This window comes from Salvia hispanica, chromosome 3 (genome assembly GCF_029641045.1).
Source record: "Salvia hispanica isolate PSC_SH4W2 chromosome 3, Shi_PSC_v1, whole genome shotgun sequence".
Lineage (NCBI taxonomy): Eukaryota > Viridiplantae > Streptophyta > Magnoliopsida > Lamiales > Lamiaceae > Salvia > Salvia hispanica.
In genome coordinates this window covers 18,602,310-18,623,737 of record NC_142694.1, presented here as the reverse complement: position 1 = coordinate 18,623,737, position 21,428 = coordinate 18,602,310, and the positions used below count along the sequence as shown (strand labels likewise).

General features: G+C 36.3%; 4 protein-coding genes across 6 annotated transcripts; 1 reads left to right on the top strand and 3 right to left on the bottom strand.

The window, feature by feature from the left end:
• The first annotated feature begins 573 nt into the window (after positions 1 to 573).
• Positions 574 to 4,149, top strand: SWI2 (switch 2). Its single transcript, XM_048118703.2, has 8 exons — positions 574 to 1,062; positions 1,205 to 1,311; positions 1,463 to 2,396; positions 2,480 to 2,730; positions 2,878 to 3,004; positions 3,087 to 3,362; positions 3,448 to 3,649; positions 3,737 to 4,149. Exons 1-8 carry the CDS (start codon positions 688 to 690, stop codon positions 4,018 to 4,020), a joined length of 2,556 nt encoding a protein of 851 aa, XP_047974660.1. The 5' UTR covers positions 574 to 687; the 3' UTR covers positions 4,021 to 4,149.
• Positions 4,150 to 4,280: 131 nt separating this feature from the next.
• On the bottom strand, positions 4,281 to 5,031 carry LOC125216917 (pyrroline-5-carboxylate reductase). The gene has a single exon (XM_048118704.2). The coding sequence runs from the start codon at positions 5,029 to 5,031 to the stop codon at positions 4,345 to 4,347; it is 687 nt and encodes a 228-aa protein (XP_047974661.1). The 3' UTR covers positions 4,281 to 4,344.
• Positions 5,032 to 8,294: 3,263 nt separating this feature from the next.
• Positions 8,295 to 9,425, bottom strand: LOC125209438 (uncharacterized). Its single transcript, XM_048109034.2, has one exon. The coding sequence runs from the start codon at positions 9,021 to 9,023 to the stop codon at positions 8,580 to 8,582; it is 444 nt and encodes a 147-aa protein (XP_047964991.1). The 5' UTR covers positions 9,024 to 9,425; the 3' UTR covers positions 8,295 to 8,579.
• A 3,473-nt stretch (positions 9,426 to 12,898) lies between these two features.
• TPC1 (two-pore channel 1) lies at positions 12,899 to 21,408 on the bottom strand. Of its 3 annotated transcripts, none has more exons than XM_048114737.2 (24): positions 21,096 to 21,408; positions 19,933 to 20,076; positions 19,740 to 19,835; positions 19,417 to 19,512; positions 18,869 to 18,999; positions 18,538 to 18,598; positions 17,985 to 18,151; positions 17,691 to 17,796; positions 17,498 to 17,575; positions 17,256 to 17,317; positions 16,905 to 16,977; positions 16,494 to 16,559; positions 16,274 to 16,420; positions 16,077 to 16,134; positions 15,540 to 15,647; positions 15,373 to 15,436; positions 14,943 to 15,111; positions 14,671 to 14,735; positions 14,397 to 14,487; positions 14,203 to 14,289; positions 13,688 to 13,759; positions 13,511 to 13,542; positions 13,253 to 13,395; positions 12,899 to 13,174 (listed from the first exon to the last, which is right to left on the bottom strand). In XM_048114737.2, the coding sequence occupies exons 1-23, from the start codon at positions 21,237 to 21,239 to the stop codon at positions 13,293 to 13,295; spliced, it is 2,220 nt and encodes a 739-aa protein (XP_047970694.1). In that variant the 5' UTR covers positions 21,240 to 21,408; the 3' UTR covers positions 12,899 to 13,174; positions 13,253 to 13,292. The 3 variants fall into 3 exon arrangements, with proteins under 3 accessions (XP_047970694.1, XP_047970693.1, XP_088923438.1); XM_048114736.2 differs by having other exon boundaries at positions 13,278 to 13,395; positions 21,096 to 21,407; XM_089067312.1 differs by lacking the exon at positions 21,096 to 21,408 and adding an exon at positions 20,521 to 20,565 and having other exon boundaries at positions 13,278 to 13,395.
• Between the last annotated feature and the right edge of the window lie 20 nt (positions 21,409 to 21,428).

Below are 21,428 nucleotides of genomic sequence, written 5' to 3'. Positions count from 1 at the left end.
TAAACCTTGAATCGTCGAATTCCTTGTCGCAACCATTTTGAAACTCGTATGGTGTTGGTGATGAAATATCGTCCGGGGTGTGAAGTTGGAGAAGAAGGCGGTTAGTCGATTAGGGTAAAAAGAAGTCGCACACAATTTATTTACTCCCAGAATTTACAAACATACCAAATAGAAATTCAGATGACCTAAATCCTGATGTATTACTATGACTAAGGGGGTGATTTGTATATAATGAGACCCTACTACTAAATGGAGTACCCATTTAAAGTTTGTATTTAATGATTTTGTCGAAGAACCTTCAATATAATTTTGTAAATAAGTTGAACCATGATAATGTAGCATAAATTTGTTATTGCAAGACTCATGTTATGTTTTCAAAAATTTAAAATTATTTTTATTCAAAATATTGAAGGAATGAATGCTAAAACACTGCATAAGATTTTTCAATTTGATATGGGTTTTAACCTTTTATGCCTTTTGTATGTTATAAAACTGTGCTACATTAAATCTTCTCTTTTTTGTAACTAATTGCATAAATTATCAATTGGTAGAGGGGGAAATATTAAATTGGTAAAAATATTAAATTGCAGGGGAAGCTTTTGATGAAGTCGATGGCGGTGGAATGAAATGCAAAGCATGCAATTAGTACTACAACCCATCCAAAAATTTTGAGCATTCCAATTTCCCATGTCATTGAACGCTTTCAAGGAGGCGCTCAAGCCCTGCAAATCCGTTCTAACCTCCTCCCAATCTTCATCCTCTTCCCAAATTTCTCACCCCTCACTTCCAACAAGAAAACCCCCCAAATCTTCACTTTCCCGCCAACTTCTCCGCCTCAACGATCCCGCCCATTTCTCGCCCCCAAACGAACTCAATACCTCCAATCCGGACCCCAATTTAAACGCTGGAAGCAGAAATTCTAAATGCGAGGAGAAGGAGAAGGAGAAAGAGGCGGAAATTCGACCAGTAGATGTCAAATTGGAGTCTTTTCGCTCGTTCGATCACACCGGACCTTATGAACCGCTTCTTCTGTCGTTGTCCGGTGAAATTCCCGCTGTTCAGGTGATTTCCCGAGCTCCCATTTTGTTATTAATGAATATTTTCCACTTCATTCAAAATTGAATTATTTCTTTGGAGTGAATTAGGTTTCCTTTTTTTTGATTTCTTTTGTGTTGAATTGTGGTTTCTGTATGCCAATTTTCAGGTTCCGGCGTCGATTAATAGTCGACTTTTGGAACATCAGAGAGAAGGGGTGAAGTTTTTGCATAACTTGTACAAGAACAACCATGGAGGAATTCTCGGAGATGATATGTAAGTTAACTTCTCTTATGTTTGTGTAAATTATTGGTTTTATTTTTCTCTTTTTTTTGAACAATGTGTGTTTATGAAAATATGATTTGATTGTATAAATTGATTCTCGTCTATGTTTCCTTTTATGGAATCCATCATATGCCGGCAATAGGGGATTGGGGAAGACCATTCAAGCAATTGCTTTCTTGGCTGCTGTGTTTGGGAAGGGTTCGGATGAATCGGATACTGTTTTAACGTCTCGTGATGGGAATCGAGATGAGACGAAGGGTCCCGTGCTAATCATTTGCCCCAGTTCTGTTATCCTTAATTGGGAAAGTGAGTTTTCCAAATGGTCCACATTTGGTGTTGCTGTTTACCATGGCGTGAATCGGGATTTAGTGATCGACAAACTAAAAGCAGGTGACGTTGAGGTTATCATTACCAGCTTCGACACGTATAGAATACAAGGAAGCATTTTGTCAGATATCCAGTGGGAGATTATTATTGTTGATGAGGCACACCGGCTTAAGAATGAGAAGTCGAAGCTATATACAGCGTGTATGAAGATTAAGACACTGAAGCGTTATGGTCTTACGGGGACTGTGATGCAGAACAAGATAATGGAATTATTCAATCTGTTTGATTTGGTGGCCCCTGGTGGCTTGGGGACACGGGAGCACTTTCGGGAATTTTATGATGAACCTCTCAAGCACGGTCAAAGATCAAGTGCTCCACAACGGTTTGTTCAGATTGCTGAAGAGCGGAAACAGCATTTAGTCTCAGTGCTGCAAAAGTATATGCTCAGAAGGACAAAAGACGAAACCATTGGGCACCTCATGATGGGAAAGGAAGATAATGTTGTGTTTTGTGCGATGAGTGAGTTGCAAAAACGAGTTTACCAGAGGATACTGCAGCTACCCGATATCCAATGCCTCATCAACAAGGACTTGCCATGCAGCTGTGGCAGCCCACTCAAACAAGCCGAGTGTTGTCAAAGAACGGTTCCAAACGGTATGATTTGGCCCTATCTTCATAGGGACAACCCCGAAGGTTGTGACTCGTGCCCTTTTTGCCTCGTTCTCCCTTGCCTGGTGAAACTCCAGCAGGTATCTGTTTTACTAGGCTTCATTTGTGCTCTTTAATCTGCTCCATCTCGTGAGATGCTGATGGGAGGGTACATATTTTATAGATAAGCAACCATCTAGAGCTCATCAAGCCTAGCCCGAAGGATGATCATGATAAGCAAATGAAGGATGCGGAATTTGCTTTTGCTGTATTCAGCACCGACATTGATTCAGTAGGAGGCAGTGCCACTCAGAGTGGCAGCTTCATGGGCCTTAGCGATGTTAGGCACTGTGGAAAAATGAGGGCTTTGGAGAGATTAATGCATTCCTGGATTTCGATGGGCGACAAGATTCTTCTCTTCAGTTATTCAGTGAGGTTAATACTATATTTCTTTATGCATCTTCTTTGCTTTGTAGTTCTTGAACTCGGATTTCACTATTGTGTACAGATGTTTCCAAGTTTGTTGTAATTGTGAATTTGTGATCAACGATACACTCCAATGCATTGTATCGTGTCTTGTAGGATGCTGGATATACTCGAAAAGTTCATAATACGGAAAGGCTATAGCTTTTCGAGACTAGATGGCTCAACTCCAACTAGTGTACGGCAGTCTCTCGTGGATGACTTCAACTCAAGTCCGAGTAAACAGGTCCCTTTTGCTCACCAACTCTGAGATTTGTATTTCTGCAATTTTGATTGTTTATTTATTAGGAGAAATTTTCTGAATTCAGGTGTTTCTCATATCCACTCGAGCTGGTGGGCTAGGGCTAAATCTTGTGAGTGCAAATCGGGTGGTGATTTTCGACCCAAACTGGAATCCTGCCCAGGATTTGCAGGCGCAAGATCGTTCGTTCCGTTATGGCCAGAAGCGGCATGTGACTGTTTTCCGTCTTCTCTCAGCTGGTTCTCTCGAGGAACTCGTCTACACTAGGCAGGTGTATAAGCAGCAGCTCTCGAATATTGCCGTTGCAGGCAAGATGGAGAAGCGGTATTTTGAAGGCGTGCAGGTAAATGACCTATCACTCTTTCATAGTACAAAACTCTCATACTTTGTGTTCGCTCGACTCATTTCAAATGAATTTGTTTCTGAAGGATTCGAAGGAGTTTCGAGGCGAATTGTTCGGGATCTGCAATCTGTTCCGAGATCTTTCTGATAAGCTTTTCACTAGCAACATCGTGGGAGTCCATGACAAGCAAGGGATCTATTTTGACGATCCTCCACAAGAAACGTCTGTAACAGCGGGGCGTTCAGATGGAAGGAGAACGAAGGCAAAGCCAACGCTCGAAGATCTAGGTGAGTTTGCTTCCTGCTTTCCAAAAACAAGTCTTGATAGTGTGCAGGATCATCAAACTTCAAACCACTTCTTCTTTGTGCTTTTAGGTGCTGTATATGCTCATCGCAACGAAGACGTTGTCAACCTCAGGTCACGCTGTCTGGTAAACGAAAAACAAAGCTCGTCTCGAGAGCAAGACGACGAGCAGCCACGCCCACCTCCGGAAGAAAGAAAAGAATCTGATGCTGCAGCAGAAGCAGAAACAGTTGAAATAGAGATGGATCCCCCAGTCTGTGATGCATCAAAGAAGAGGAAAAGTGACCATTCTAGCCTTCTTGCAATGTTCATGGGCATAGATGAAGCAGAACTAAATAAGTTAATGCTGGCTTAGATTCATTCATATTTCATGTGTGTGTAAATATGCATGTACAAAATGTTGTTGTATCCAATTTGCTTAGAAATGGGACATGTTTGGCTATTTGAGGAATACAAATGCCCAGCTTTTGAGGGTGTTCTTGAATTGAATTGGGCAAACAAATTCAGAGACTGTCACCTTTCCACAAATAGAGAATTGCACAAGCACAAGAGACAATTGGCAACAGAGTCACAAAAACAGATAAACTCACCCTGAATGAAAAAGCAGTCAGATAGTTTTCAAAATTAGACATTAATTAGACTATATATTACATAATCGTTACAAAAATTTGGGGAAATTTCATTGAAAATCGAGAGGGCCACCGCCGTTTTCCCTATGCCTAACAAGGGCAAAATATCCAAGCACGGCGCAAACAGCGGCCACGAGATTCCCTTCCTTGATCAGCACCTTGACCACGAATCCGGTGATCTCCGCCGTCAATTTCTTCCCCTCCACCACCAGCGTCTTCCTCGGCTTGCCGCAGAAGGTGAGCAGCACCAGCACGGTTATCCACGTCACCAGCGTGGCCGGGACCGCGACCGCCAGCGCGGCGACCATCGACAGAACTCCGAAGGCCAGGCCGAGGAGCGCGGAGGCGTAGAGCGCCGGCCAGCCCGACGGCGGCGCTGACTCGAATTCGTACCAGGAGAGGACGGATTTGAGGAAATTCCAGGAGAGGAAGAGCAGGAGCGAGTAGACGGAGACGAAGAGGCAGACCCAGGTCCGGCGCTTGCTCATGAGGCGAAGCAGCAGCGCCGTGGAATTGGAGAGCTCCGGCGGCGGGGGAGCTCCGGCGGGGGAGTCCGCCATGGATTGATTGTTGAATTTGGGGGAATATGGTTGGATCGAATTGAAATTGAGGTTTGCTTTTTGGGAGGGTTTTGTTTGCAGCTTGCTGCCTTTTTCTTTTTTCTGTTTTTGTTTTTTCACTTTCTCTTTTTGGTTTGTGTTTTTGATGCGTTTCTTTGTTTGGTAGTTTTGCAGCATACTAATGAAAACTGGTGCTTTGGAATTCAACTCTTCTACGCGCCTTATCAATGCTTCACACAGACGGATAGATAGTTGATTCAATTTTGAGAGTCTCTTTCAAGATGATCTCAAGATTCATCCTTTCATAAATTATGGCTTTGTTTGGTGTTACATGATTAACTGTGTATAATTTGAATTCATACTATATAAAAAGGTTTGGGATCATGATATGAACTTGTAATTTCATACTAGGATATTAGACATGTGCTCAGACAAGTCTCTTATACTAGTACAAATTCGAGTAGTTCATACCAATGTACCTAATTTGGTCGCATACACGTTTCGCATGTTGGTATGAATTCGACCAATTCATATATGTGTACTCAGTTACTCGCATGTTTTAAATGATTCGATGAATTTCACAAATTAGCATTGATCTTGATCTTAGCGGCACAAGTTTGGATTTTTTTTTATAAGTTTTGTATGCATGATATGAATTTAACCAATTAAAGTAATACTATCAAACTTCTAATGTTCTACCATATTAAAAAAATTTAAAAACAATCAAAATGATAATAAAGTAAAAATATTTTCTACTAGAAGTATTGAGTGGAGGAACAAACGAATTGAATGAACGCAAAATTTCATTATATTTGACGATACAAACAATTCTCACAATATTATAATATTTTCTCTGTCACAAAAGAATATGCATTTTGTGTTCGACACGAGTTTTAATACAAATTTGATAATAAGAGAGATGTATAGAGAAAAAGTAAACAAAATATTGTTAATGGAGAATGGGTCTCACTCATTAGAGAGAATTTTTTTAAAAAAAATTAGAAGGTGCATATTCTTGTGGGACGGACTAAAAAGGAAAGAGTGCATATTCTTATGAGACGGATGGAATAGTCTTTTTAAATCTTGAGTGTAGTCAAATTCTAGTCAATCCCATGAACTTTGAAACTAAAATATTAGATCACGAAGTTTCAATTATTCTCGATTATCTCACTATGCATAAATTGACATCTTTTTGTGATATTAAAAACAACAATATTTCAATAAAATAAGAGTAATAAGAAAATAAAGAAAAAATACTTATTTAAATGAAACTGTCATTTTAAATATCCTTAAAAGCCGATATTTTGTGCATGGATGTGACAATTGAGAAAAATTGAAACTTTGAGATTTAATATTTCAGTTTCAAAATTCATGGGACGTACCGAAATTTGACCAAACTTCATGATTTAAATGATTATTAACTCATTAAACTGTACTCCCTCTATCCGCTATTCAAGGATGCGTTTTGAATCGACACAGATTTTAAGAAATTGTTTAGCTTTATTAAAGAAATGAGTAAAAAAAATTAGTAGAATACGAATCCTTATAATATGAGTGCAATTAGTTAAAGAAGTAGTATGAGTAGGGATGTCAATCGGGTCGGCCCACCGGGTTTCGGGCCAACCCTATTCGGGTTACGGGTCAATCGGGTACGGGCTAGTCGGGTTGTGATTTCTTTCGGATTATAAAAGTTCGACCATAACCCTAAAAACTCGGGTTTCGGGCTAGCCCAACGGGTTAATCGGGTTGCTACCGATAAGATTAACATGCGATCAATCCCATAAATAATGATGAAAAATAGTTATATTCATAAAATGTAAAATATTTAATAATGATAAACGTGAGATATATGCTTAAACTCAATCATAAACATGATCAAATACTAATATTTGAGATATTTCGTAAAATTTTAATGCATATTTTAGAAATTTAAATAATTTTTTAGTGAATTTAAAGTTTTTAGTTTATTTATCAATTATTATATTAATAAAAATTCAATATATAATTTATATATTTAATATAAAAATTGAAAGTTACTTTTTTTTAGTTATCTATAATTATAAAATCAATGAAATGTCGAATTAGGAGTAAAAATTGCAATAATAAAAATTTTATCGGGTTTCCGGGCCAGCTCATCGGGTTTTCGGATCTGGCCTAACGGGTTGCGGGTTAATCGGGTGCGGGCTTGTCGGGTTGTGATTTCTTTCAGGTTATAAAAGTTCAACCCTAATCCTATAAATTTGGCGGGCTATTCAGACCAGCTCACGGGTTGCAGGCTACATTGACATCCCTAAGCATGAGGTTTACATACTAAAGTTGGAAAAAGAATATGGATGTATCTTAAATAGGGGATGGAAAAACGTGAACAAATGGAGGGAGTACAAAATTACATAAAATACAACAAATAGTATACAGAAGAATGAATAATAAAAAAAAACTAACAGCACATATAAAAAAGCATGTAGTTCGTATGTTTAGAGGATGTAGCTTGATTATTGATAAATTGAGCATGTTATTATTGTCCAAAATATTGAAATGATGCTTTTTGAAAGTCGGAGTATGAAGTTTGAAAATTTGAAGAATCTTTGAATCAAATAGTTGAAAATTCATTATTTTTAATGCGAGCTGTTACCGAATAATTCAGGTCGATGGGGAGTAATTTGTTATTTGAGTTTTTCCGAATTTACAAAAGATAAAATATGGAGTAGTAAAATTTTAGACAAGATATTCGGACACCCGAATTTCCTAACCAAATGCCATGCGATTAAATATTATTTTAAATTTAAATATATTTACCGAGTTATTATCTTAAAAAATGATAAAATAAGAGAAATAAAAAGAAAACTTAGTTGAAGAGTGAAAATGTGATCCATCTTTATTATAGGGAATTTTTATTACTAAATAAATTAAACAAAAGATAATAGGAGCATTAAATTAGACAAGTAAGGGCCACGCTGTGTGTCGGCAGTGGACCGTGGCTCTATTTCGACGCTTCAACGTGTACTAGTTTTAAATTGGGTATTAAAATTCTTCTAATTTTCTAGACCAAATAAACAAACCATTCTACCTTTTGACTCTACACATTTCCAAGAAATATCATTTCAATTTCTTCCGAGAGTTCCAAGTTCCAACTATGCCTTCTAACCAAGTCAACCTTGGACTTTAACCCCAACGAAATAGAGTCATGACTTTTTATTTCCTACATAATATTTCAATTTTTATATTCTAATTTCAATCACTTTTTTTTTTCAATAACTCTTTAATTTCATCAATTGCTAATTAAAATTCATTCATTTCAAAGTGATATAGTACTACATTTTTATAGACCAAAGGGAATTATTTAGTATGATAGTAGTATGATACATATAGTAGTATTACTACTCAATTTAAATAAAATCACAAATTTTGATAAGAGAGACTGAATGTATGTGTCAGAAATGTAGAGAACTGTCGATATATATTGAGTCAATTTATTCATTTTGATATATAGAAACAGAATACTCGATTTGAAATTCCTTCTCACTTGTTTGTCTTAGATTAGAGTACTTCTTATGAAATTCATAGTCATACCTTAATACCTAACTCTCTAAATAGGTAGGTGATGAAATTTCAAATACTACTCCATATTTTCTTTACTTAGATAGCATATCATCATTAACATTAATATTTATACCGAAAACAGAAAATAAAGACGATTTCAAGCAGCGGAGTGGGACCCACACCCACTAATCATACTTCTCTCTCCACGTGTAAACCAGAAAGAAAACCCAAGACAGCGCCAGCACGACATCGCCGACAAGCTGCCTCGGCCAATCCCGCGCCAAAACCTCCAACCTCCGCTCGAACCACACCCTCCACACCGCCATCGCCAGGTGCAGCCCCACGCACCCCTTCGCGAAGAACCCCTGGAACTCCCGATCCTTCACCAGCCCCGCCATGAACACCAGGCACCCGATCACCACCAGCAGCAGCCCCGCGAACGAATTCGACACGCGCAGCACCACCTCGTCGTGCGCCGTCGATCCGACCATCGACCTCGCCGTCGCCGCGCCGTGCCCGAGCTCCGTCATCTCCCTCAGGTAGAACATGATCAGGACGCCGCACGTGGCGGCGGCGGCCGCGTGGAGCGTGCAGATCACGAAAAAAGTGGACGACGGCGACGGATTCATCGGAGGATCAGAGATTGATCATGGTATTTGAGGGAGGAGGTGTAGGGTGATTGGGCGACATTCTGATGCGGAATTGGGATTGATGGGGTTTAATAAAGAAGAATCTGCCCATATCGGATTGGGATTATCGAAGGGGATGGGATTTGGGGGAAAATTTTTGGAACCCTAGCTTTCGCAATTATGCTTTGGCAGTAACTATCCAGCTGGAAATTCAATGAGTGAATGTATGGGTTTTAAATGAAACAACTTTTTGGTAGTATTAAAACATTTTGAAGATATAATACACAAGTTTCATTTAATAATTAAAGATTATGGATCATTAGATCATACTTGATCAAGATTAGGCATTAGTGACGTATCTAGAGAACAGAGCTCGTTGGCTAAATTGTCGCTTGGGATGAGGAAGTGGTTTTTTTTTTTTCTAGCTATTGAATCGTGAAATTATAATTTCCATCTGATGTAGGCAAGCTGTTGCGGGAGTTTGAGATCGATTTTTGGAGTTTTCAACTCGTAGACTGACAGTGAAGTCGGTTTAGCCAACCGACCATATCTAAGTTTGTCCCTACCTGCCATCGTCCTTGTACATAGTTGTATCCTCACAAAAAGTTTTGAATTTGAACATACTATGGTTCTTATAAGGTATAACATAAAGTTATTATTAAAACAAGATTAATTTTCAATTTTGGAAGGATGTGTTAGTTTTGGGATATACTCTTAGTAATCTTTAAAATTTCATCGTCCATCTATACCAAGTTGGCATAGTGAATTGGTGTACCTCACCAATAACTCATTGACAAATGGACACCACATGCCAAATCAAATGAATATCAATTTAATAAATCTAATTGCACAAAATAGACATATACTATTATTCAAGAAAAGTGGCATTATATTACTATTATTAAATTGGAAAATATCATCATAAAATAGGCGTGCAATATAATTACAATATATGTGTATGTATATTGACCTATTAATGTAAGTACTTAATAGGTTAAACATAAAAAGTAATCATATTTACAACTCTTTGATAGTGGTACTCTTTTGATGTAACTAAACTTTTCGGTAATCATCGAGCTGTTTTATTTAAAATAATAATATTTTTCAGTTTGATTTTTTATTTTCTTATTTCAAAAATTTTATGAATTTTTTTACATGATAATAAGAAAATATTGAACTTTATAGTAATTGATTTCTTAATATATTAAGTACTCCCTCCGTCCCATAAAAGTTGATACAAAACTTTTGGCCACGGAGATTAAGAATTTATATTAAATAAATAGGAGAGATGAAAAAAAGTACTACCTCTGTCCCTGAAAATTTGATACATATTACCATTTCGGTCCGTCCCTGAAAATTTGATACACTTCACTTTTACCATTTTTGGTAGTGGACCCCATATTCCACTAACTAATTCCTACTCACATTTTATTATAAATCTAATACTTTAAAAGTAGGACCCACATCCCACCAACTTTTTCAACTCACTTTCCATTACATTTCTTAAAACCCGTGTCGGGTCAAAGTGTAGCAAATTTTGGGGGACGGAGGTAGTAGGAAAGATAAGAGAGAGTAAAGTAAATGATGGAATAAAGTAAGAGTGATTAGATGTTTTGTCTTTTGTTAAAAAAGGAAATGACTCAACTTTGTTGGGACGGACTAAAAAGGAATACGACTCAACTTTTATAGGACGGAGGAAGTATTAACAAATGATAAGTTATAGTCATAATTTTTATTTGTTTATATATAAATACAAAACAAGAAAAAAAAGGTCTTATTCATGAAATCTCAAAATAGTACTATCAAGGAGTTTTAATATATATCTTTTTCTTAGCATGAAAAATAATGTATAATACCGTATGATTAAACTTTTATGTGTAAAATATTAAGTATTACTACATTAAAAGGTCAATATGCATTTATATTACACGCCTATTCAAATATTTTGTTATGATAATTTCCATATTTAATACTAGTAGTAATATAATCTCACTTTCTATAATTAATAAATGTCTATTTTGTGCAATTATTTTTATTGACTTGGTGTTTAATTGATGTGGCATGTGGACCCTTTTTTATTTTCATTTGTTAATAAGTTATTAGTGAGGTACACCAACTCGCTATGCCAACTTGGTATGGAACTATAGATGTACCATAAAATTTTTACTCAAATCTGAAACATCAATATTAATATTTTATTATTTATCTTGATTCATTCTTTATGTTAAAAATAAAATCATACAAAATCTTATACTGAATAATGAGACTAAGCGAGTTGGAAAGAGTACCTCATTAAATATGAACTTAATCTTAAAATAAGCGTTGTGTGCATATCAAAATAGTGTGCCACCATTAATTAATTTACGCTGATACTGAAAAATAAATTAATGTACAATAGGGCAGTTGTGCTACATATTCATTCTTAAATTTCACCATAAAGAATGATCATTACCCTATGTTATAGACTCTGAAATACGAAGACACATAAAAGTGGACACATGTTTTTCTTATTATATTGTGGAATTAATTAATCACGTCGCATAGCATTGGCTTGACTAGTTTAACTATTGGCTGATAAAAAAGCTACTAGCCTACTACCACTGTTAAATGTTAACTACTAGAATTCACTATTGGCGGGCCATAATGTGGCCATTTAGCATCACTCTATTAGATATATGTACTACTCCCTCCATCCCACATTTGTAGTAACATTTAGTTATGGCACGGGTTTTAAGGAATTGGTAGAGTGTGTAATTAATGAAATGAGATGGTGGAGTGAGATGATGAAGTGTGTAATAAATGAAGTGAGATGATGAAGTGTGTAATAAATGAAGTGAGTTGGTTGAAGGTGGGTCCCTCTTTGACTTTTTGGTTTTTTATTTTTGTTTTGATTTATTTTAATATAGATAATGGCATTTGGGTGTAATTTTAGTAAATATTGGAGTAAAATTTTATGTGCAAATATGGTAAATTCTAAATGTTACTCCAAATGTGGGACGGACTTTTATGGCAAAATGTTACTACAAATCTGGGACGGAGGGAGTATTATATTTTCCTCCTTAACATAAATTTAATTAATTTTATCCTTTTTGTAAGGATTAAATTAATTACTCCCTCCGTCCCACTTTAGCAGTCCCGTTGACTTTTCTGCACTCGTTTTGTAAAAATGATAATAAATAGTTAAAGTGGAGAAATGGTAAAGTAAGGGAGAGAATAATGTAGAGAAGAGTCTTATCTACATTATTCTTTTTTTTACTTTACCATTTCTCAACTCTATCTATTTATTATTTTTTTTACAAAAAAAAGGCAGAAAAGTCAATGAGACTGCTAAAGTGGGACGGAGGGAGTAGGAGTATTGGGAAAACCCTATGTTATTTTGTTATGTCAAATCCTTTTGCAATTAGAAGTTAGAACACAGTGGTGAGCTACGGTCAAAGATAAATCTTTATTATAGAGTAGCTTGGTGGTTGAATAAACAACAAAAGCAATTAATAAATGAGATTTTTTAACATGTAAGTTTGACTTCAATATATGATTTTTTCTCTTTTTTGGCATTTTCTAGTTGAAATGGAATGCGATTCATGTTATTAATTTATTGGGTTTGTGTTCTTGAAAGGAAGATGGGGAAATTTACTAAAGAAGGTCATTTCAAAGTTTGTTTAAGTTAACACTCGTATATTTGTGAAATTATTTGCAAATTTGTAAAAGCGGTATTGAAATGGCAAAATGAGTCATAATTGATGAGTTATTTTGCAGTTTCCTCCCCTAAGAGCACGTGCTCTTCGCGGCGAACTGTCACGGATCACACCAACGGGATAATTTGTGTAAAGCTGCTTGTGATAAGAAGTTATAAATACAGAAAGTAGAAAAAATCCTAATTAAACACACCGAATTTGTAAACATAAAACTAGCAACCATCTTAATTCAAATACAACCTAAATTAAAATCAAATCAAGAGGTTGCAAAATCTTCAAGAATTGCTACACAAGTGAGAGAGAGACATGAATCTGCAATCTGCAACAAACAAAAACCTCAAAAACACATGATCACATTCCATATGTGATGATTGGAGGAAAAATTTCATCTTCTTTAAGCTCAACTCCTTTTCACCTCGCATCCAAATCTTCGAAGATAATGAATGCTTCAATGTCCTATAATGTGGATAAAAACAGAGGAATCAGACATAGTTTATAGGATCAAGACGAAGCAGGGAAGAGCAGTCGGCGTACTAATAAATATGGGTAAGCATCATACGCTACTAGCGCCGTTCTAGGGAGAGGAAGGCACTATTGCCTCTGCCGCCGTTTCGTTCAGCTCAGCGCTCAACATATGGTGGAGAAGCATATCGACCCTCTGATTCCTTGACTTAGCACTGCACAACATCACAGGGTGGAAAAAATTGATACAAATATAAGATAAAACAAATAATTCCAAAAAAAAAAAAAAAGTGATGGAATGTTATGCAAGCATGGTTGCAGTGGTCATACCCGATAAGCCTTCGTGATTTCCTCGTTTCTTCCTGTTTTGCACAGCGCAGAAAGTTAAAGTACACTTAAAAATTTTCATATACGACGACTGTATAATACTCCATTATGGAAATGAATGTGTATGAGAAGCCACGAGGCATAAGAAAAGAAAGGTTATGTAAATTCTTAACCACTGACCTTGACCTCCCCTGACTCAGAAGATTCAAGGTCCATCTCAGCAAAGAAAGCCTCCAAGACAAAAGCCACAACCTGAACAACGAAAAGAATGAAAATTATAGATACGATTTGTATATCATTTCAAAGAAGATGACAATCAAGACATATGGAAAATCTACTGAATATCTCCATGTTCCTTGTGCAATCTACCATTTTTGTGTTGTTTCTTCACCGGATAATTTGAATGCGTATAATGAAAGATATTTGGAAGACAGGTCAGATGAAATGCTAAAAGACCTAGTTTAATATTCCTAGCATTTTAAATTTAAACTACACGAATAGTAAGCTATATGTGCTTCTATCTGCAGTTCCCAGTTGTAGTCTGTTGAAATGAGACGGACATAAGTCTGCTCTAGCTATCTTGCATCTTAGTTCAACTGAGAACAAACGTCGAAAAGAGAGAGCAGGAAACTGCCATAACACAACCATGTCACAAGTATTGTTTAGACAGAAAAATATGTGAAACAATAGCTTACCAAATTCAAGAGTAGTAAGATTGTGATGAGATAGAAGCTGATGAAGTAGATATAACTCCATTTAGTTTCAGTCAACTCCATGTAGCTCTGGAATTTCAACAACGAGCGAATTAAGGCCAAAAGGAGAATATTTGTTCTAAACTGTGAACTCTTCAGATATCTCGAGGTAACAATAGTAGAACTACTCTACATACCTGCATCCACACTTGCCAATTTCCCATCACCAGCAAATTGAAAAGTGTTACCATCCCATTAGGGTAGTCATTGAAGTTGAAGAGCAAGTAGCTAAATCTTGTCAAGGGAACGACTATCAAGAAGATGATGTTAATCGGGGTGGATAGAAAACTGAGACCCAATGGACAAACACAAACATAGACCTCAAGTCTGAAATGTCAAGAGATCGATAAACCAAAGATTTGGATAAGTATTCTTAAATGTTAAAGTTGGATCACTTATGGCAAAGGATACTCGCTATCTTGCAAATCAGTTTTGCTGAGGTTTGGATTTCCGTCATTAACAACACCACCAAAGACCTACAAATCGAGAAGAAGTGAAATGATATATAATCCAAATGTAATTGAAGTAAAAATAATAGAAATGGAAAGATATATAACTCCGAAAGATATAATAAATCACTCTCTTCTTTCAATGTCAAGTTGTCAATATGTGAAGCTAGTCCAAGCTAAAAAGGATTCGAGATAGAAATCACAGATTAATAAAGCGTGGGGAGCCACCAATACCTGAACACCAACAGAGCAATAAATGCACAAGGTACAAAAGATGATCCCCAGATATGGCATTAGGCTAGGTATGAGGGTCAAGAACGTTGCAACGAAAGCGCGATATTGTTTAACATGCATCAAGAGCCTAATCAATCTTAGCATTCTTGCTATTAGAAGATACCGAATCCTGCGGTAGAACGAATCATTGTCAAGAACAAATCTTGATTAACAGAAAAAAATGATGCATTTCTTGCAAATTGAACTACAAAAGAAAAATAACATTCTTTAGAAGATGACCAAGAAAATGAAGATGATAAAACACAATAAGATCTCTGCTAAAATGGGGTTATCATTTCCATTAATAGTCCAACCGTTTTCTTCCCAATAAAAAAGCACATATTGGAAACTGAGATGCATGGCTATTCATTTACAGAGGAAAAAATCTCACCATTCTCCGTTGGAGAGGAATGTTTGTCCACTTGGAGACAGATAAGTTGCTGTTTCTCCAATTACTGCAAAAAACAAGACACATTCGGTGTTAATCTTTCTGAACATGGGTAACAGATGGATCATGCTTAGAAATGGATAAGTTGATCAGTAGTATGTCGTAATTACCAATTACCCAGGTGATTACAAAGTCGAAACGATTTTGGCCATCTCTCCAATAATTCACAAACCCAAAGGAATACACTTTCAATGCCACTTCGAGGACATAAATCCATCCTGCAGAAAGAAAACACCAACTGTAGCCTTTCAATAAAACGACGAGTATCATTGAGATTCCGAGCACCCACACACTATTAAAAATAAAAAAATCTAAGTTTCCAAAAATGAACTTCACAGCAAAATTTTCAATTTATTTAGTAACTGAAAATTCAGTTTAACATAATTAAGACAATTAGTTGGAAAACGATGAATGTTTATATATATGTCGAAAAGAGACACATCCATCAATATTGCCATTTCAAATAAACAAGGTCATATATCTGACAATATGAATGATGACTAAGAAACTACAGTCATGTATATATAGTCATACATATCAATACTATCTTCAAGTGGAAGGAGGAAGAGAGAGAAAGTTAAGAGCCACATGTAGCACCCCACTTAGTGCAGTTCATGGTTTCAGTTACGAGATTAAATAGGACTTACCAAATATGAATTCGATCTTTTGCCAAGCATCCTGCGCAGAATTGTCCTCTATATCGAGCTGCAATGGAATCAGAAACCAGAATTTCATTAGAGCAACATATTTTTATGTATCCAACCCCCGCCAGTTCTGAGGAAACATCAAAGGCGCATATCAAGAAAAATACGAGTTGTAACTATTTGATTGAGCACATTCATACCGTTGTTTCAATAACAACAGCAACAAAGTTCAGGATGAGAAAGAAGGCTACAACGTAACCGAATTTTTCTCCACGAACAAAATCTTTCAGCTTTTGAGATGCGTATGACCTGTAGAACGTTGGACAGCAGCTCTCGAAAATAGGTTCCTGCGTATACACGCACCTTCAGTAGGGTGAACACAGTCAGAACTCATTCTCTAGTTTGTGAAAGTATATTTACTGAATCCTCCTTCTGAAATCTGAGTCCGATTGCATGCGAGAGATCAACGAATTCATCCAGATTAATCTGTGGTTGCAAAGCAAAGCCGAAGAGGACAAGCGTAAAGATGTCAGTGGACAAAAAATTCAATTTTGTCAGTCAGATTTCATGCCAAAATAACTATTGAAAGTATATATATATTGCCTTTCAGAACTAATAACCAAGAATTGAGATCATAAGAATCAGAAAAGAAGAAACATGGATCTATGGGCAGCTATTGAGAAGCATAAGAGTCAAAATGTACTCACAAGATGCAACTAAAAAGAGGTGAGTAACTATTTTACCGGAAGAGTAATTGAAGAGGAATGCAGATATTACATAATTAGAGAGAGATACAGAGGTAGGGCTAATTGAATTTTTTCCCAACAATACCTTGACATCATGACTGTCATCCAGCTCGTAGAATATTAATTCGAAATCATCTCTTGATATTTTTGGCAATGTCCTGCGAGTATTATAAAAGAACAGTTTCAATGTGCATGAATATTAAAAACATTTTTGGCAAAGCTCTGCATGAATATAATGAAGAACATGCATCTATCTGATATCTCCATCATCAATGTCAACCATCTTTTTGGCTTCTTATCCTCTAAAACATTTTGTGCATACAGAAATATTCATGCTGCTCTAAATGTAGGAATCAAATCATAACTCATAAGCGAATTATGCGGGGATTGTGCAAAAAGAATCAGCAATAAAAGTTGTTCGGGAAGCATACTATACCTGTATTTGTTCAGCTCATCAAACAAGCGAATGCACTGATCTTTATCGAGGTAACCGAGATCCTGCCAGTACCCAAAATGTGACAAAGGGAAGGGATTTCAGAAACTAAAAAAAAAAAGCAAACATGTACTAATAAACACTTCTTAGCATTAATTAAACCGGTAGTTAGTAAATAAAGAGTTATAGAGCGAGTCTAAGGAAATAAAGTAAAAACATTTATGGTAGTAAAAATTTATGCTTACACTTTCATCTATGATGCTAAAAGCTTTCTTTAGTACCCTTTTTGTTGCATTATCCTTCGCACAAACTTGTTGTACAAGCTATGGAAAAACTATGATTAGTCTACTTGTCATGATTTGAAAAGAGATAAGTCTGAGACCTCTGGATTTAAGAAGTCATCGAACATTTTTTGTAGAGAAAGATAATATGGTGTACCTCAGCCTTAAAGCTATCGTATACAACGGCAAGAATCAAATTGGTGACAAAGTAAACACCCAACAACACATATAAGACAAAGAACAAGCTATACCACCGTGAGGCCCTACAAAATAGAAAAGAACACTGATTGTGTTAGTAGGTTTAGGGAAAAAATGAAACAATAAACAAGGAAATAGTGACGATTGAGTGTTTTCATAAGGTTTGACATCCTTGCAAGATAGAAAGATTTATGGATAAAAAAATACATGTTAAAGAATAGCAAATAGTCGGCTTAAATATTAAATTGTATACTTGTATGCTGGAATCCAGACATCAGGATTGTTGGAAGTGGTGAATAAGATAAACATCTGGTACACTGTTGTTCCATATGAAGTGAATGTGGTCTTTCCCTGATCAGTATCTTCGAAAATGACATACGCCAACCAGCTTGAAAACAGAAGAAATAGTAGCAGTAAAGCCTGCATTTCGCCCACCACCACAACAAACAGAAGAAAACACAAACAAAATATCATTATCTTCAATTGCTACAAAATATGTGCACTTTCCATTTCCTTCCGTCCCATAAAAATATGGGCATTTCCTTTTATGGAAAGTTTTCTCTAACTTATTACCCATGTACATCAATTTATTTACAACTTATACCACTATAACCCATCATTACAACTCATAAACAATAATAATAATGTGGGTCCCACTATCCATTAACACTACTCTAACTACCCTTCTCTTCCTCTGTCTTTTACCAATTGTGCATTAATTCCCATGCCATTTCAAATGCCCATATTTTTGTGGGACGGAGGGAGTAATTGGTAAGGTCAAGTGTGTTTTATGAAAACCAACATACCAAGACATTGAGGTATGTGAGAAGCATTCCGAACAGGATGACCAATGTATCTCGTAACTCCCTAAGGTCAACATGAAAATACTGCAGCTTGTCATGATTGGATTTTAATCATATAATTAAATTGCAAGTACAAAGTGCATCTCATTCAGGCTGATCTCCTCTGTGTGTATGAAAATGGAAGATTCAACTACTTTCTCCATAGTAGTATGCCAAAAGCAGAAGAGAAACATATAAATTCTAATAGTCGATTTCCAGGTATGAACGCAAGACACTGTAGAAAATAAGAAACCAAGACCAGGCACAGTAATTGGAAGCTTATTGGTACGCTTACCTGATGGAAAGGATGAAAAATGCGACTCGGAGATATGGTGCAAGCCGGAAGGGAAGAGTATAGATTCCCACCGGAGATAGAAATATGATAAAGACAACCAGATCAATAACCAACAATAACAAAAAAACCACCTGCAAATAATGCGGGGAGGGGAGAGGGATTAGCAGTCAAAAAGTGTAAAATAATTTCTGTTAATACATCAAATTGTAAGTAATTAAACTAAATAATGCTGGACGAGGCCTGAAAATATGAATAATCGAACTTGAGGATCTGAAGGGCTACAAATGAGTGGATCAGTTTTCAAGCAACTCAGATGCTAATACAAAAATACTAGTTTGCAACTTGATCGTTTAGAAGAGCCAGGTTGAGCTTCATTTTTCAAGTTCGGAAAAAGCTTTTGAGCTGAGTCTTCTTTGCATGTGCAACTGTGCACAAGCATATTACAATGCTGTAAAATTCGATTACTTATAGATTGTTCATCCTATTGAAGACTTCACTGCTTAAAAACAAACAATAGAAACTATGCAATTGTAGTGAATGGAAAGTACCTTAATTTTATTAACATGGCTCTTCCAGTATATACCAATCCCTTCATATGATAATGGAAAGAGAGTATGCACAGTGAGAATCACGAGTGTTACGGCCTGCAAAGGAAAGGGTAGGAATGAGAAGCTCAACTTATGATTATTGATTATTGATAATTAACGGAAAACGGATTATTAACGGAAAGATAAAATGATTGCACAACTAAGCAGCCCAATACAGAAGATTAATTACAACGACGAGCAATGAGTGAAATGAATCCACTCAACTTCGAGTGATTGAAATGCTAAAGAAAACACCAGAGTAATATCAAATGACTTTGAGTTACCTCATAGATGATACTCTCAGTACTAGTCAAGTAAGGCAACTCTCCTAGATAGTAGTATCCCCTGTTGTTACATTCCTCTCTACACCATAAAGGTTTCTGAAACTCCATATCAAGATTTACATTAGCAAATTTATTGAAGGCCAATATATGAAAGTAGGAAGAGAAAGAAGACAAGTGAAAAGGCTATACGAACCTCCAAGAAATTCAGTAGAATTAGAGCAAAGTAGTTCAGGCTCCAAAGGAAATCAAATTTTATAAAAAACAAATATGACTTTAAGGAGTGTCCGAAACTTGGCTGGTCAAAGATTTCCTCAGGTATCCCGATTCCATCTTCAGCCTGAAATTGCATCAGTCATTTGAATGATAATACTGTCTAACACCGTCCACTCCAATCACAAAAATTCATGGATTTCTCATTCCATGGCAGACAAAATCATATTCTAATTTATATGGGACTCAAAAGCTTCCCAGCCACCATCCGTATAACTTACTATGAAAAGAAAATAATTTCCTAAAACGAACTCTTCCATATCTAGCTGGCTCTTTCCATGAAAGTCGAAGTCAATATAAACAAATGTCCTCGAATATTTACTCTAGTCTTTTAGCATATGCAAGACCCAAAAGAACTCTTAGTTTCTAGACAAAAGACAATACAGTTAATTGATAACAACTCAAAACTGAGATTGATAATTCACAAGACTCAATTGTCTTGTATAAGAAAAAAAAGAATTGAGCTTTAATATCATCTTGGGTAATAAATAATATTAACACTTCATGCAACCTTAGATAAAATCACACCTAAGGAGACCATATTTTTAGAGAATTAGATCATGCTTATGTAAAACAGCAGATCCCACCACATCGCACTTTCACATTGCGAACAAGCTCAGTTCCCAACATCAGGATTCAACTAAAGAACGAGTAAAGAAGAACTCTACGAAAAGAAAATAATTTTCTAAAACCAACTCTTCCTTATCCAGATGGCTCTTTCAATAAAAGTCAAAGTCAATGAAAATAAATGTCACACTCTAATCTGCTAGCATATGCAAGAGCCAATTTCCAGACAAAAGACAATTAATTAAAAACAACTCAAAATTGAAGGTGAAACATAACGAATAAATCATGATATAACAGCAAAACAGAATTGAGCTTTAATATCTTCTCGAGTAACAACACTTTATGCAAAGAAAGAAACTTGAGAGTCTCTCAAAAACGATCACACCTAAAGATACCATTTTTTTCAAGTAAAACGATAACTCATCTAAAAAACGCAGATCCCACTTTTACATTGCGAAGAAGCTGAGCTCACAATATCAAGTTTCAACTAAAAAAACGAGTAAAGAGAAACTAACATACAAGATCAACCAAAGCAGCAGCCCTTTCATAGGGCGAGCCATGAGCGATAGCCTCTGATCTTCGATCAAACACGCGCCGATGATTCCGTCTCGCTCTCGCCCAACCACTGCTGCCTGCATCGTCACCGAGAAGAGCTGCATCCATTTCTGCAGTTTTTCCCAAGATTCAGATGTGGACTTTCTTCACTGAGTAAACCCGCTTTGTCCCTTTATTTGTGGCCGTTTAGCGCATAGATCAAACAGGTGGTGCGCAGCTCCAATAAACTAATTAATTGATCGACAAAGCGAGTGGTTGGTTTAGTTATGTACATTTAATATGATTATATATATGTGT

What these genes read in the sequence shown, in the direction of transcription:
- TPC1 (XM_048114737.2), bottom strand. Translation starts at nt 21,239, where the DNA reads ATGGATGCAGCTCTTCTCGGTGACGATGCAGGCAGCAGTGGTTGGGCG. An exon ending in TCACATACCTCAATGTCTTG is followed by an intron (nt 18,152 to 18,537) that starts GTATGTTGGTTT and finishes GGCGAAATGCAG; the next exon opens with GCTTTACTGCTACTATTTCT. An exon ending in CTGAGTCAGGGGAGGTCAAG is followed by an intron (nt 13,543 to 13,687) that starts GTCAGTGGTTAA and finishes TGTGCAAAACAG; the next exon opens with GAAGAAACGAGGAAATCACG.
- LOC125216917 (XM_048118704.2), bottom strand. Translation starts at nt 5,031, where the DNA reads ATGCTGCAAAACTACCAAACAAAGAAACGCATCAAAAACACAAACCAA.
- LOC125209438 (XM_048109034.2), bottom strand. Translation starts at nt 9,023, where the DNA reads ATGAATCCGTCGCCGTCGTCCACTTTTTTCGTGATCTGCACGCTCCAC.
- SWI2 (XM_048118703.2), top strand. Translation starts at nt 688, where the DNA reads ATGTCATTGAACGCTTTCAAGGAGGCGCTCAAGCCCTGCAAATCCGTT. An exon ending in CTCTTCAGTTATTCAGTGAG is followed by an intron (nt 2,731 to 2,877) that starts GTTAATACTATA and finishes CGTGTCTTGTAG; the next exon opens with GATGCTGGATATACTCGAAA. An exon ending in ACTCAAGTCCGAGTAAACAG is followed by an intron (nt 3,005 to 3,086) that starts GTCCCTTTTGCT and finishes TTCTGAATTCAG; the next exon opens with GTGTTTCTCATATCCACTCG.